General features: G+C 32.3%; 2 protein-coding genes across 2 annotated transcripts; both read left to right on the top strand.

Annotated features, from left to right (window-relative positions):
- The first annotated feature begins 4,260 nt into the window (after nucleotides 1-4,260).
- Nucleotides 4,261-6,061, top strand: LOC125560844. The gene is made up of 3 exons (XM_048723178.1): nucleotides 4,261-5,248; nucleotides 5,404-5,631; nucleotides 5,876-6,061. Exons 1-3 carry the CDS (start codon nucleotides 5,213-5,215, stop codon nucleotides 6,059-6,061), a joined length of 450 nt encoding a protein of 149 aa, XP_048579135.1. The 5' UTR covers nucleotides 4,261-5,212.
- Nucleotides 6,062-7,386: 1,325 nt separating this feature from the next.
- LOC125560843 lies at nucleotides 7,387-9,911 on the top strand. Its single transcript, XM_048723177.1, has 7 exons — nucleotides 7,387-7,526; nucleotides 7,652-7,752; nucleotides 7,955-7,985; nucleotides 8,410-8,593; nucleotides 9,038-9,098; nucleotides 9,254-9,481; nucleotides 9,726-9,911. The coding sequence occupies exons 1-7, from the start codon at nucleotides 7,412-7,414 to the stop codon at nucleotides 9,909-9,911; spliced, it is 906 nt and encodes a 301-aa protein (XP_048579134.1). The 5' UTR covers nucleotides 7,387-7,411.
- Nucleotides 9,912-19,574: the final 9,663 nt, after the last annotated feature.

Genomic DNA, 19,574 nt, shown 5'->3' with positions numbered 1-19,574 from the left:
ATCATTAATCATCATTACTCATCATTAATCATCATTACTCATCATTACTTATCATTAATCATCATTACTCATCATTACTCATCATTAATCATCATAAATCATCATTAATCATCATTAATCATCATTGATCATCATTGATCATCATTGATCATCATTAATCATCATTGAATATCATTAATCATCATTAATCATCATTAATTATCATTGATCATCATTGATCATCATTGATCATCATTAATCATCATTAATCATCATTAATCATCATTAATCATCATTAATCATCATTGATCATCATTGATCATCATTAATCATCATTACTCATCATTACTCATCATTAATCATCATTAATCATCATTACTCATCATTAAATCATCATTACTCATCATTAATCATCATTACTCATCATTACTCATCATTGATCATCATTCATCATCATTAATCATCATTGATCATCATTAATCATCATTGATCATCATTACTCATCATTACTCATCATTACTCATCATTACTCATTATTACTCATCATTACTAATCATTAATCATCATTAATCATCATTACTCATCATTAATCATCATTACTCATCATAAATCATCATTAATCATCATTACTCATCATTACTCATCATTACTCATCGTTACTCATCATTAATCATCATTACTCATCGTTACTCATCATTAATCATCATTACTCATCATTACTCATCATTACTCATCATTACTCATCATTACTCATCATTACTCATCATTACTCATCATTAATCATCATTACTCATCATTACTCATCATTACTCATCATTACTCATCACTAATCATCCTTACTCATCATTACTCATCATTACTCATCATTACTCATCATTAATCATCATTAATCATTATTACTCATCATTACTCATCATTAATCATCATTACTCATCATTACTCATCATTACTCATCATTACTCATCATTACTCATCATTACTCATCATTACTCATCATTACTCATCATTACTCATCATTACTCATCATTACTCATCATTACTCATCATTACTCATCATTACTCATCATTACTCATCATTACTCATCATTACTCATCATTACTCATCATTACTCATCATTACTCATCATTACTCATCATTACTCATCATTAATCATCATTAATCATCATTAATCATCATTAATCATCATTAATCATCATTAATCATCATTAATCATCATTAATCATCATTAATCATCATTAATCATCATTAATCATCATTAATCATCATTAATCATCATTACTCGTCATTACTCATCATTACTCATCATTAATCATCATTACTCATCATTACTCATCATTACTCATCCTTACTCATCATTAATCATCATTACTCATCATTACTCATCATTAATCATCATTAATCGTCATTAATCATTATTAATCATCATTACTCATCATTAATCATCATTACTCATCATTAATCATCATTAATCATCATTACTCATCATTAATCGTCATTACTCATCATTACTCATCATTACTCATCATTACTCATCATTACTCATCATTACTCATCATTACTCATCATTACTCATCATTACTCATCATTACTCATCATTAATCATCATTAATCATCATTACTCATCATTAATCAGCATTAATCATCATTAATCATCATTCATCATCATTACTCATCATTAATCATCATTAATCATCATAAATCATCATTACTCATCATTACTCATCATTACTCATCATTAATCATCATTACTCATCATTAATCATCATTACTCATCATTACTCATCATTAATCATCATTACTCATCATTACTCATCATTACTCATCATTACTCATCAATAATCATCATTACTCATCATTAATCATCATTAATCATCATTGATCATCATTGATCATCATTGATCATCATAAATCATTATTAATCATCATTGATCATCATTAATCATCATTGATCATCATTGATCATCATAAATTATCATTGATCATCATAAATCATCATTAATCATCATTGATCATCATTAATCATCATTGATCATCATTAATCATCATTGATCATCATTGATCATCATTAATCATCATTAATCATCATTGATAATCATTAATCATCATTAATCATCATTAATCATCATTAATCATCATTACTCATCATTACTCATCATTACTCATCATTACTCATCATTAATCATCATTAATCATCATTACTCATCATTAATTATCATTACTCATCATTACTCATCATTACTCATCATTACTCATCATTACTCATCATTACTCATCATTAATCATCATTAATCATCATTAATCATCATTACTCATCATTACTCATCATTACTCGTCATTACTCATCATTACTCGTCATTACTCGTCATTACTCGTCATTACTCATCATTACTCGTCATTACTCATCATTAATCATCATTACTCATCATTAATCATCATTACTCATCATTACTCATCATTAATCATCATTACTCATCATTAATCATCATTACTCATCATTAATCATCATTGATCATCATTAATCATCATTGATCATCATTGATCATCATTGCTCATCATTAATCATCATTGATCATCATTAATCATCATTGATTATCATTGATCATCATTGATCATCATTGATCATCATTGATCATAATTAATCATCATTAATCATCATTAATCATCATTAATCATCATTAATCATCATTGATCATCATTAATCATCATTAATCATCATAAATCATCATTACTCATCATAAATCATCATTACTCATCATAAATCATCATAAATCATCATTACTCATCATTACTCATCATTACTCATCATTAATCATCATTAATCATCATTACTCATCATTAATCATCATTAATCATCATTAATCATCATTAATCATCATTACTCATCATTACTCATCATTACTCATCAATAATCATCATTACTCATCATTAATCATCATTAATCATCATTGATCATCATTGATCATCTTAAATCATCATTAATCATCATTGATCATCATTAATCATCATTGATCATCATAAATCATCATTGATCATCATAAATCATCATTGATCATCATTAATCATCATTAATCATCATTGATCATCATTAATCATCATTGATCATAATTAATCATCATTGATCATAATTAATCATCATTGATCATCATAAATCATCATTGATCATCATTGATCATCATAAATCATCATTGATCATCATTGACCATCATTAATCATCATTGATCATCATTAATCATCATTGATCATCATTACTCATCATTAATCATCATTACTCATCATTAATCATCATTAATCATCATTACTCATCATTACTCATCATTAATCATCATTACTCATCATAAATCATCATTAATCATCATTGCTCGCGAGCCGTCTTAGTGCACACGATGGCGCAGGCCGCGGGCTTGGTCCAGTATGACAGTATCACAGATGACAGTGAAGAAACGGAGAATCACGTGCCCGCCGATGAAAGCACCGCTACTGACCCGCAGGCCTCAACAGACGACACAGCAAAAAAAAAAGTGCATGCGGATGAACGTTCTTCGCGAAAAATATGCCATACCGATCGCTGAACTCACAACGGAGATGGCTAAGCTTTTAAGAGATGTTAAGGTTTTTTTCACCAAAGACATTAATTTGGAAAGAAAAGGGTCGCCCATTTCTCCCTCGACCTGGACGAAGGCAAATGAGAGAATTCTATGTAAGTTTTATTTTGTCTCGTGAGTTTCATGCGTAAGCGTTCTTTTAGAGTCAGATTTCGCACCTTGCTGCTAGCTGTTACCATGACAACAACTTCTGACGACTTATATTCCCTCCCCCCCTAGGTTATCTTGGGTTCTGTAGAGACACGCTTCATTACAAAGACATCAGCCCAGATCTATTTTTAAGAACACGGTTACTCGAAAGGTATCTGGATTACTTAAAGGTAAGTCCGTCGAAAATATGCTTAATCAATAATTTGCGCGTCGCGCCGAAGTGGTGTCAGCGCGTCGCGAAGAAACTCGGTACTAGTACCCAGGCCTCCCTCCCAATTCTTCCGTTTAAAAATAACGGCGGCATGTTTTGAATTTTTGGAACCGACACGACGCGAGCGAACGTAAAACTGAGCTAAACATTTCTCGTTGCAGACGGACAGGAAGCTTGCATCGTCTACCCTAGGTGAGCATGTTCAATTCATCTGCTTTTTAACAACTGCGGTCGGTCTAGAATGCTAAATTCACATTTCGCAAAACTTAGTAGTAATAAGTATGCTTAAGTAAGTATCGCCGGATAGAGTAATCTGATATTTGATCGCGCTATTGTGTAACTGGACAATTACGGATTTCGAAGAGAGTTGTATGCAAGACGACTGATACCGAATATATCTGTTTTTACCCTTGTGTCGTGGTGTGTGATTCGGTGGAAAGTCCCGGGTTTAACATTTGGAAAGAGCGCTCATGTCAGGGTTAACATGGTTGCTACTGATGTTTATATTGTAACGGTTGTTATTTAATGTCGGGGATTTACACTCGCTTAATAGATGTTGGACTGTGTTAATGATATGTTACAACATACGCCATTATTATATCATTCTTTACTTCAGCCAATCACGCTGCCTCCTTGATCTACCCAGCAAAATTCTTGAACCGAGAACACGCCGTCACCCTCTACAGGGATGTCAAAGTCGTTTCGCAGCTGAGGGGTGCCTGCAATGCGTTTCAGAGGCAGGCCCGCGCTGCGCAGCCCACGCAAGAGGACCTTGTCAATGCAAATAAGTGGTTGCCATGGTATGCTGCAATGATAAATCCAATAAGTAGTTCGAATAACTAGTTCGAATCCGGCTCTGGGTTCAGTTCTGGACTGGAGGTTGGGGTTGAAAGAGGATAGAACTTGTTTCGCCTGCATTTCCACTCTTTAACAGTCTCCTAACACTTCACTTACAATTTATAGGGAGGGGATACCTGTGTGCTATTCGTAGAAGTAGGGAACAGTTACCTCTCTCAGAACCCAGAGAACTTGAAACTGGTTACTCACGGTTTCATGTGATTCATTGCAGGGATGAGGTGATTCAGTGCGTGTCTCCTAACACTTCACTTAGAATTTAAAGGGGGGGATGACTGTGTGCTATTCATAAGAGTAGGCAACAGCTCCCCGTATCACGGCTAGCTATCTCTCACAGAACCCAGAGAACTTGAAACTGGTTACTAATGGTTTCATGTGATTCATTGCAGGGATGAGGTGATTCATTGTGTGGACATGCAGACAGAAAGATTTGACATGGCACGCTCACAGGTAACGATTTCAACCAGCAGTCCTGATGTGTGAAAGCTGTAATTTGTGGGCATTGCACTGCATTGTTGGAAAGGCCTAGGCATACCGTCTTGGGTCGGCGGTAGCGGAACTCGACTCACAATTTTGCTAAAAAAAGTTTGCTTTGATTTGTCTAGAGTGCCAAGGCTAGGGAGAGCAGGAATCTGCTGTCGATCGCGCTTTTCGTATTGATACCTCCTTCCAGAGGACAAGAGATCCGGACACTGCGAATTGCCCCGTCCGGTGACAGAGAACACGTCCAGGGACTGAATTCATTAGTCTTGAATTCAGATGGCACCCTCATGTTCAGATTCGAGGATTACAAAACATATGGCTCTCATGGGGTTGATGTCACAAATTTGCCAGTAAGTCTTTCATTTGTGATTTATCCTTTATTTTGACATGTGCTTGTAGATTGCGTGACAACAGCATATGGGAAAACACGATTATTTGTTTAAACTATAATAAAGTAACCATTTAATCTTCTTCTTATCACAAATGGAATTTTATGTGTGCTACTACTGTTTTCACATATTTTCTACTTAAATACTCTGTGTAGACTCCGTGACGTGATCATATTAGCTGACTCTCTTTTTTTTTCACTTTCAGGAAGATCACAGATTGAACGTCATCATAAGGGAATATCTGGACAAATACAGAGATATTCTTCTCGACGCCTCTGACGATGGCACAACCAACAATTTTCTTCTCCTGAAAAGTTATGACTCTTCAGTTTCCAATTATATTTCTTCAAAGGGCTCACTGATCTTCTTGGAACTAGTGATTGTTGGATAGAACATGGGACCCTAATTCTTATAAGGTTGCGAATTATTATTCTAAAGTAATCCAGCGAAATAGTCATCTTTGAAAAGTTATCTCAACCAATTGTCTCACCCCAACAAGACATTTTGTACATCATCACTCATCCCAGGAAAGGTTATACTCTCATTACAATCCTAGGAAGGGTTAGTTTTGGTGGTGAATTAATATTTTGAACATCTAACAATCCTACATAGGGTGACTATGAAAGCATTTAAAACAACTACTATCCCTTTGTGGGGTCATTTTATAACCCCCTAATTTGGGGGGAGGGGGGAGGGGGGGGTTACATGGAAAAAAACATTGCATTTGAATTGATATTGAATTGATGAGTGATTCTTTACTTATTTTTGTTATTAGACAGATAAAGAAAACCCTTTAGTGGTCCCGCATTCTCAACCCACATGAAGTCTGTCTTTTACCACATAACAGGAGTGAGTGTCAACTTGCACCTTCTGAGAAGCTCCTTCGTGACTTATTGTAATGGGGACAGGTGTGAATTCCATGCTAATTAGATGACATTGCAGACTATTATCACTCACTCCCCCACAAGACTCTGGACGGCACCATGCTGTGTTTATCAGCCATTTTCTTCACGAATAAAACGATTCTGTAATGATAACTTAGAACTATTAGTAATTACACACCGCAAGCAAAATTCACAACCAGGACTTTCTTTCTTTTGTTTTATCAGCCAGTGCACCGACGCAATGAAAGACAGTTTGGCGTCGGCCTTGAGACACACAAGGAAGCAAGCTCAACTCACCTATGACCGTAGAAATCATTAATCATTAATCATCATTGATCATCACTAATCATCATTGATCATCATTAATCATCATTGATCATCATTAATCATCATAAATCATCATTAATCATCATTGATCATCATTAATCATCATTGATCATCATTAATCATCATTGATCATCATTAATCATCATTAATCATCATTAATCATCATTGATCATCATTACTCATCATTACTCATCATTACTCATCATTACTCATCATTACTCATCATTAATCATCATTAATCATCATTACTCATCATTACTCATCATTAATCATCATTACTCATCATAAATCATCATTAATCATCATTGCTCGCGAGCCGTCTTAGTGCACACGATGGCGCAGGCCGCGGGCTTGGTCCAGTATGACAGTATTACAGATGACAGTGAAGAAACGGAGAATCACGTGCCCGCCGATGAAAGCACCGCTACTGACCCGCAGGCCTCAACAGACGACACAGCAAAAAAAAAGTGCATGCGGATGAACGTTCTTCGCGAAAATATGCCATACCGATCGCTGAACTCACAACGGAGATGGCTAAGCTTTTAAGAGATGTTAAGGTTTTTTTCACCAAAGACATTAATTTGGAAAGAAAAGGGTCGCCCATTTCTCCCTCGACCTGGACGAAGGCAAATGAGAGAATTCTATGTAAGTTTTATTTTGTCTCGTGAGTTTCATGCGTAAGCGTTCTTTTAGAGTCAGATTTCGCACCTTGCTGCTAGCTGTTACCATGACAACAACTTGTGACGACTTATATTCCCTCCCCCCCCTAGGTTATCTTGGGTTCTGTAGAGACACGCTTCATTACAAAGACATCAGCCCAGATCTATTTTTAAGAACACGGTTACTCGAAAGGTATCTGGATTATTTAAAGGTAAGTCCGTCGAAAATATGCTTAATCAATAATTTGCGCGTCGCGTCGAAGTGGTGTCAGCGCGTCGCGAAGAAACTCGGTACTAGTACCCAGGCCTCCCTCCCAATTCTTCCTTTTAAAAATAACGGCGGCATGTTTTGAATTTTTGGAACCGACACGACGCGAGCGAACGTAAAACTGAGCTAAACATTTCTCGTTGCAGACGGACAGGAAGCTTGCATCGTCTACCCTAGGTGAGCATGTTCAATTCATCTGCTTTTTAACAACTGCGGTCGGTCTAGAATGCTAAATTCACATTTCGCAAAACTTAGTAGTAATAAGTATGCTTAAGTAAGTATCGCCGGATAGAGTAATCTGATATTTGATCGCGCTATTGTGTAACTGGACAATTACGGATTTCGAAGAGAGTTGTATGCAAGACGACTGATACCGAATATATCTGTTTTTACCCTTGTGTCGTGGTGTGTGATTCGGTGGAAAGTCCCGGGTTTAACATTTGGAAAGAGCGCTCATGTCAGGGTTAACATGGTTGCTACTGATGTTTATATTGTAACGGTTGTTATTTAATGTCGGGGATTTACACTCGCTTAATAGATGTTGGACTGTGTTAATGATATGTTACAACATACGCCATTATTATATCATTCTTTACTTCAGCCAATCACGCTGCCTCCTTGATCTACCCAGCAAAATTCTTGAACCGAGAACACGCCGTCACCCTCTACAGGGATGTCAAAGTCGTTTCGCAGCTGAGGGGTGCCTGCAATGCGTTTCAGAGGCAGGCCCGCGCTGCGCAGCCCACGCAAGAGGACCTTGTCAATGCAAATAAGTGGTTGCCATGGTATGCTGCAATGATAAATCCAATAAGTAGTTCGAATAACTAGTTCGAATCCAGCTCTGGGTTCAGTTCTGGACTGGAGGTTGGGGTTGAAAGAGGATAGAACTTGTTTCGCCTGCATTTCCACTCTTTAACAGTCTCCTAACACTTCACTTACAATTTATAGGGAGGGGATACCTGTGTGCTATTCGTAGAAGTAGGGAACAGTTACCTCTCTCAGAAACCAGAGAACTTGAAACTGGTTACTCACGGTTTCATGTGATTCATTGCAGGGATAAGGTGATTCAGTGCGTGTCTCCTAACACTTCACTTAGAATTTAAAGGGGGGGATGACTGTGTGCTATTCATAAGAGTAGGCAACAGCTCCCCGTATCACGGCTAGCTATCTCTCACAGAACCCAGAGAACTTGAAACTGGTTACTAATGGTTTCATGTGATTCATTGCAGGGATGAGGTGATTCATTGTGTGGACATGCAGACAGAAAGATTTGACATGGCACGCTCACAGGTAACGATTTCAACCAGCAGTCCTGATGTGTGAAAGCTGTAATTTGTGGGCATTGCACTGCATTGTTGGAAAGGCCTAGGCATACCGTCTTGGGTCGGCGGTAGCGGAACTCGACTCACAATTTTGCTAAAAAAAGTTTGCTTTGATTTGTCTAGAGTGCCAAGGCTAGGGAGAGCAGGAATCTGCTGTCGATCGCGCTTTTCGTATTGATACCTCCTTCCAGAGGACAAGAGATCCGGACACTGCGAATTGCCCCGTCCGGTGACAGAGAACACGTCCAGGGACTGAATTCATTAGTCTTGAATTCAGATGGCACCCTCATGTTCAGATTCGAGGATTACAAAACATATGGCTCTCATGGGGTTGATGTCACAAATTTGCTAGTAAGTCTTTCATTTGTGATTTATCCTTTATTTTGACATGTGCTTGTAGATTGCGTGACAACAGCATATGGGAAAACACGATTATTTGTTTAAACTGTAATAAAGTAACCATTTAATCTTCTTCTTATCACAAATGGAATTTTATGTGTGCTACTACTGTTTTCACATATTTTCTACTTAAATACTCTGTGTAGACTCCGTGACGTGATCATATTAGCTGACTCTCTTTTTTTTTCACTTTCAGGAAGATCACAGATTGAACGTCATCATAAGGGAATATCTGGACAAATACAGAGATATTCTTCTCGACGCCTCTGACGATGGCACAACCAACAATTTTCTTCTCCTGAAAAGTTATGACTCTTCAGTTTCCAATTATATTTCTTCAAAGGGCTCACTGATCTTCTTGGAACTAGTGATTGTTGGATAGAACATGGGACCCTAATTCTTATAAGGTTGCGAATTATTATTCTAAAGTAATCCAGCGAAATAGTCATCTTTGAAAAGTTATCTCAACCAATTGTCTCACCCCAACAAGACATTTTGTACATCATCACTCATCCCAGGAAAGGTTATACTCTCATTACAATCCTAGGAAGGGTTAGTTTTGGTGGTGAATTAATATTTTGAACATCTAACAATCCTACATAGGGTGACTATGAAAGCATTTAAAACAACTACTATCCCTTTGTGGGGTCATTTTATAACCCCCTAATTTGGGGGGAGGGGGGAGGGGGGGGTTACATGGAAAAAAACATTGCATTTGAATTGATATTGAATTGATGAGTGATTCTTTACTTATTTTTGTTATTAGACAGATAAAGAAAACCCTTTAGTGGTCCCGCATTCTCAACCCACATGAAGTCTGTCTTTTACCACATAACAGGAGTGAGTGTCAACTTGCACCTTCTGAGAAGCTCCTTCGTGACTTATTGTAATGGGGACAGGTGTGAATTCCATGCTAAGTAGATGACATTGCAGACTATTATCACTCACTCCCCCACAAGACTCTGGACGGCACCATGCTGTGTTTATCAGCCATTTTCTTCACGAATAAAACGATTCTGTAATGATAACTTAGAACTATTAGTAATTACACACCGCAAGCAAAATTCACAACCAGGACTTTCTTTCTTTTGTTTTATCAGCCAGTGCACCGACGCAATGAAAGACAGTTTGGCGTCGGCCTTGAGACACACAAGGAAGCAAGCTCAACTCACCTATGACCGTAGAAATCATTAATCATTAATCATCATTGATCATCACTAATCATCATTGATCATCATTAATCATCATTGATCATCATTAATCATCATAAATCATCATTAATCATCATTGATCATCATTAATCATCATTGATCATCATTAATCATCATTGATCATCATTAATCATCATTAATCATCATTAATCATCATTGATCATCATTACTCATCATTACTCATCATTACTCATCATTACTCATCATTACTCATCATTACTCATCATTACTCATCATTACTCATCATTACTCATCATTACTCATCATTACTCATCATTACTCATCATTACTCATCATTACTCATCATTACTCATCATTACTCATCATTAATCATCATTACTCATCATTAATCATCATTACTCGTCATTAATCATCATTACTCATCATTAATCATCATTAATCATCATAAATCATCATTAATCATCATTAATCATCATTACTCATCATTAATCATCATTACTCATCATTAATCATCATTACTCATCGTTACTCATCATTAATCATCATTACTCATCATTACTCATCATTACTCATCATTACTCATCATTACTCATCATTAAGCAACATTACGCATCATTACTCATCATTACTCATCATTACTCATCATTACTCATCATTACTCATCATTACTCATCATTAATCATCATTACTCATCATTACTCATCATTACTCATCATTACTCATCATTACTCATCATTACTCATCCTTACTCATCATTACTCATCATTACTCATCATTACTCATCATTAATTATCATTAATCATCATTACTCATCATTACTCATCATTAATCATCATTACTCATCATTAATCCTCATTACTCATCATTACTCATCATTAATCATCATTACTCATCATTACTCGTCATTACTCATCATTACTCATCATTAATCATCATTACTCATCATTACTCATCATTAATCATCATTACTCATCATTAATCATCATTAATCATCATTACTCATCATTAATCATCATTACTCATCATTACTCATCATTACTCATCATTAATCATCATTACTCATCATTACTCATCATTACTCATCATTACTCATCATTACTCATCATTACTCATCATTACTTATCATTACTCATCATTACTCATCATTACTCATCATTACTCATCATTAATCATCATTACTCATCATTAATCATCATTAATCATCATTAATCATCATTAATCATCATTAATTATCATTAATTATCATTACTCATCATTACTCATCATTACTCATCATTAATCATCATTACTCATCATTAATCATCATTACTCATCATTAATCATCATTACTCATCATTACTCATCATTAATCATCATTACTCATCATTAATCATTATTGATCATCATTGATCATCATAAATCATCATTAATCATCATAAATCATCATTAATCATCATAAATCATCATTAATCATCATTGATTATCATTAATCATCATTGATTATCATTAATCATCATTAATCATCATTAATTATCATTGATCATCATTAATCATCATTGATCATCATTAATCATCATTAATCATCATTGATCATCATTGATCATCATTAATCATCATTGATCATCATTAATCATCATTAATCATCATTAATCATCATTACTCATCATTAATCATCATTACTCATCATTAATCATCATTACTCATCATTAATCATCATTAATCATCATTAATCATCATTAATCATCATTACTCATCATTAATCATCATTACTCATCATTACTCATCATTGATCATCATTAATCATCATTAATCATCATTGATCATCATTAATCATCATTGATCATCATTACTCATCATTACTCATCATTACTCATCATTACTCATCATTACTCATCATTACTAATCATTAATCATCATTAATCATCATTACTCATCATTAATCATCATTACTCATCATGATTCATCATTAATCATCATTACTCATCATTACTCATCATTACTCATCGTTACTCATCATTAATCATCATTACTCATCGTTACTCATCATTAATCATCATTACTCATCATTACTCATCATTACTCATCATTACTCATCATTACTCATCATTACTCATCATTACTCATCATTAATCATCATTACTCATCATTACTCATCATTACTCATCATTACTCATCACTAATCATCCTTACTCATCATTACTCATCATTACTCATCATTACTCATCATTAATCATCATTAATCATCATTACTCATCATTACTCATCATTAATCATCATTACTCATCATTAATCCTCATTACTCATCATTACTCATCATTACTCATCATTACTCATCATTACTCGTCATTACTCATCATTACTCATCATTAATCATCATTACTCATCATTACTCATCATTAATCATCATTACTCATCATTAATCATCATTAATCATCATTACTCATCATTAATCATCATTACTCATCATTACTCATCATTACTCATCATTACTCATCAGTAATCATCATTACTCATCATTACTCATCATTGATCATCATTAATCATCATTAATCATCATTGATCATCATTAATCATCATTGATCATCATTACTCATCCTTACTCATCATTACTCATCATTACTCATCATTACTCATCATTAATCATCATTAATCATCATTCCTCATCATTACTCATCATTAATCATCATTACTCATCATTACTCATCATTAATCATCATTACTCATCATTAATCATCATTAATCATCATTACTCATCATTACTCATCATTACTCATCATTAATCATCATTACTCATCATTAATCCTCATTACTCATCATTACTCATCATTAATCATCATTACTCATCATTACTCGTCATTACTCATCATTACTCATCATTAAACATCATTACTCATCATTACTCATCATTAATCATCATTACTCATCATCACTCATCATTAATCATCATTAATCATCATTACTCATCATTAATCATCATTACTCATCATTACTCATCATTACTCATCATTACTCATCATTACTCATCATTACTCATCATTACTCATCATTACTCATCATTACTCATCATTACTCATCATTACTCATCATTACTCATCATTACTCATCATTACTCATCATTACTCATCATTACTCATCATTACTCATCATTAATCATCATTACTCATCATTAATCATCATTACTCGTCATTAATCATCATTACTCATCATTACTCATCATTACTCATCATTAATCATCATTAATCATCATAAATCATCATTAATCATCATTAATCATCATTACTTATCATTAATCATCATTACTCATCATTAATCATCATTACTCATCGTTACTCATCATTAATCATCATTACTCATCATTACTCATCATTACTCATCATTACTCATCATTACTCATCATTAAGCAACATTACGCATCATTACTCATCATTACTCATCATTACTCATCATTACTCATCATTACTCATCATTACTCATCATTAATCATCATTACTCATCATTACTCATCATTACTCATCATTACTCATCATTACTCATCATTACTCATCCTTACTCATTATTACTCATCATTACTCATCATTACTCATCATTAATCATCATTAATCATCATTACTCATCATTACTCATCATTAATCATCATTACTCATCATTAATCCTCATTACTCATCATTACTCATCATTAATCATCATTACTCATCATTACTCGTCATTACTCATCATTACTCATCATTAATCATCATTACTCATCATTACTCATCATTAATCATCATTACTCATCATTAATCATCATTAATCATCATTACTCATCATTAATCATCATTACTCATCATTACTCATCATTACTCATCATTAATCATCATTACTCATCATTACTCATCATTACTCATCATTACTCATCATTACTCATCATTACTCATCATTACTTATCATTACTCATCATTACTCATCATTACTCATCATTACTCATCATTAATCATCATTACTCATCATTAATCATCATTAATCATCATTAATCATCATTAATCATCATTAATTATCCTTAATTATCATTACTCATCATTACTCATCATTACTCATCATTAATCATCATTACTCATCATTAATCATCATTACTCATCATTAATCATCATTACTCATCATTACTCATCATTAATCATCATTACTCATCATTAATCATTATTGATCATCATTGATCATCATAAATCATCATTAATCATCATAAATCATCATTAATCATCATAAATCATCATTAATCATCATTGATTATCATTAATCATCATTGATTATCATTAATCATCATTAATCATCATTAATTATCATTGATCATCATTAATCATCATTGATCATCATTAATCATCATTAATCATCATTGATCATCATTGATCATCATTAATCATCATTGATCATCATTAATCATCATTAATCATCATTAATCATCATTACTCATCATTAATCATCATTACTCATCATTAATCATCATTACTCATCATTAATCATCATTAATCATCATTACTCATCATTAATCATCATTACTCATCATTAATCATCATTACTCATCATTACTCATCATTGATCATCATTAATCATCATTAATCATCATTGATCATCATTAATCATCATTGATCATCATTACTCATCAATACTCATCATTACTCATCATTACTCATCATTACTCATCATTACTAATCATTAATCATCATTAATCATCATTACTCATCATTAATCATCATTACTCATCATGAATCATCATTAATCATCATTACTCATCATTACTCATCATTATTCATCGTTACTCATCATTAATCATCATTACTCATCGTTACTCATCATTAATCATCCTTACTCATCATTACTCATCATTACTCATCATTACTCATCATTACTCATCATTACTCATCATTACTCATCATTAATCATCATTACTCATCATTACTCATCATTACTCATCATTACTCATCACTAATCATCCTTACTCATCATTACTCATCATTACTCATCATTACTCATCAATAATCATCATTAATCATTATTACTCATCATTACTCATCATTAATCATCATTACTCATCATTACTCATCATTAATCATCATTACTCATCATTAATCCTCATTACTCATCATTAATCATCATTACTCATCATTACTCGTCATTACTCATCATTACTCATCATTAATCATCATTACTCATCATTACTCATCATTAATCATCATTACTCATCATTAATCATCATTAATCATCATTACTCATCATTAATCATCATTACTCATCATTAATCATCATTACTCATCATTACTCATCATTACTCATCATTACTCATCATTACTCATCATTACTCATCATTACTCATCATTACTCATCATTACTCATCATTAATCATCATTAATCATCATTAATCATCATCAATCATCATTAATCATCATTAATCATCATTAATCATCATTACTCATCATTAATCATCATTAATCATCATTACTCGTCATTACTCATCATTACTCATCATTACTCATCATTACTCATCATTACTCATCATTACTCATCATTAATCATCATTACTCATCATTACTCATCATTACTTATCATTACTCATCATTACTCATCATTACTCATCCTTACTCATCATTACTCATCATTACTCATCATTACTCATCATTAATCATCATTAATCATCATTACTCATCATTACTCATCATTAATCATCATTACTCATCATTAATCCTCATTACTCATCATTACTCATCATTACTCATCATTACTCATCATTACTCGTCATTACTCATCATTACTCATCATTAATCATCATTACTCATCATTACTCATCATTAATCATCATTACTCATCATTAATCATCATTAATCATCATTACTCATCATTAATCATCATTACTCATCATTACTCATCATTACTCATCATTAATCATCATTACTCATCATTACTCATCATTACTCATCATTACTCATCATTACTCATCATTACTCATCATTACTTATCATTACTCATCATTACTCATCATTACTCATCATTACTCATCATTACTCATCATTAATCATCATTACTCATCATTAATCATCATTAATCATCATTAATCATCATTAATCATCATTAATTATCATTAATTATCATTACTCATCATTACTCATCATTACTCATCATTAATCATCATTACTCATCATTAATCATCATTACTCATCATTAATCATCATTACTCATCATTACTCATCATTACTCATCATTAATCATCATTACTCATCATTAATCATCATTACTCATCATTAATCATCATTACTCATCATTACTCATCATTAATCATCATTACTCATCATTAATCATTATTGATCATCATTGATCATCATAAATCATCATTAATCATCATAAATCATCATTAATCATCATAAATCATCATTAATCATCATTGATTATCATTAATCATCATTGATTATCATTAATCATCATTAATCATCATTAATTATCATTGATCATCATTAATCATCATTGATCATCATTAATCATCATTAATCATCATTGATCATCATTGATCATCATTAATCATCATTGATCATCATTAATCATCATTAATCATCATTAATCATCATTACTCATCATTAATCATCATTACTCATCATTAATCATCATTACTCATCATTAATCATCATTAATCATCATTACTCATCATTAATCATCATTACTCATCATTAATCATCATTACTCATCATTACTCATCATTGATCATCATTAATCATCATTAATCATCATTGATCATCATTAATCATCATTGATCATCATTACTCATCATTACTCATCATTACTCATCATTACTCATCATTACTCATCATTACTAATCATTAATCATCATTAATCATCATTACTCATCATTAATCATCATTACTCATCATGAATCATCATTAATCATCATTACTCATCATTACTCATCATTACTCATCGTTACTCATCATTAATCATCATTACTCATCGTTACTCATCATTAATCATCATTACTCATCATTACTCATCATTACTCATCATTACTCATCATTACTCATCATTACTCATCATTACTCATCATTAATCATCATTACTCATCATTACTCATCATTACTCATCATTACTCATCACTAATCATCCTTACTCATCATTACTCATCATTACTCATCATTACTCATCAATAATCATCATTAATCATTATTACTCATCATTACTCATCATTAATCATCATTACTCATCATTACTCATCATTAATCATCATTACTCATCATTAATCCTCATTACTCATCATTAATCATCATTACTCATCATTACTCGTCATTACTCATCATTACTCATCATTAATCATCATTACTCATCATTACTTATCATTAATCATCATTACTCATCATTAATCATCATTAATCATCATTACTCATCATTAATCATCATTACTCATCATTACTCATCATTACTCATCATTACTCATCATTACTCATCATTACTCATCATTACTCATCATTACTCATCATTACTCATCATTACTCATCATTACTCATCATTACTCATCATTACTCATCATTACTCATCATTACTCATCATTACTCATCATTACTCATCATTACTCATCATTACTCATCATTACTCATCATTAATCATCATTAATCATCATTAATCATCATCAATCATCATTAATCATCATTAATTATCATTAATCATCATTACTCATCATTAATCATCATTAATCATCATTACTCGTCATTACTCATCATTACTCATCATTAATCATCATTACTCATCATTACTCATCATTAATCATCATTACTCATCATTAGTCATCATTACTCATCATTACTCATCATTAATCATCATTAATCGTCATTAATCATCATTAATCATCATTACTCATCATTAATCATCATTAATCATCATTACTCATCATTAATCGTCATTACTTATCATTACTCATTATTACTCATCATTACTCATCATTACTCATCATTACTCATCATTACTCATCATTACTCATCATTACTCATCATTACTCATCATTACTCATCATTAATCATCATTACTCATCATTAATCATCATTAATCATCATTAATCATCATTCATCATCATTACTCATCATTAATCATCATTAATCATCATTAATCATCATTACTCATCATTACTCATCATTACTCATCATTACTCATCATTACTCACCATTACTCATCATTACTCATCATTACTCATCATTACTCATCATTACTCATCATTACTCATCATTACTCATCAATAATCATCATTAATCATTATTACTCATCATTACTCATCATTAATCATCATTACTCATCATTACTCATCATTAATCATCATTACTCATCATTAATCCTCATTACTCATCATCAATCATCATTACTCATCATTACTCGTCATTACTCATCATTACTCATCATTAATCATCATTACTCATCATTACTCATCATTAATCATCATTACTCATCATTAATCATCATTAATCATCAATACTCATCATTAATCATCATTACTCATCATTAATCATCATTACTCATCATTACTCATCATTACTCATCATTACTCATCATTACTCATCATTACTCATCATTACTCATCATTACTCATCATTACTCATCATTACTCATCATTACTCATAATTACTCATCATTACTCATCATTACTCATCATTACTCATCATTACTCATCATTACTCATCATTAATCATCATTAATCATCATTAATCATCATCAATCATCATTAATCATCATTAATCATCATTAATCATCATTACTCATCATTAATCATCATTAATCATCATTACTCGTCATTACTCATCATTACTCCTCATTACTCATCATTACTCATCATTACTCATCATTACTCATCATTACTCATCATTAATCATCATTACTCATCATTACTCATCATTACTCAT

This window comes from Nematostella vectensis, unplaced genomic scaffold (assembly GCF_932526225.1).
Source record: "Nematostella vectensis unplaced genomic scaffold, jaNemVect1.1, whole genome shotgun sequence".
In the NCBI taxonomy this organism is placed as follows: Eukaryota; Metazoa; Cnidaria; class Anthozoa; order Actiniaria; family Edwardsiidae; genus Nematostella; species Nematostella vectensis.
Note: the sequence above shows the minus strand (reverse complement) of the source record. Positions and strands in the feature narration are given on the sequence as shown.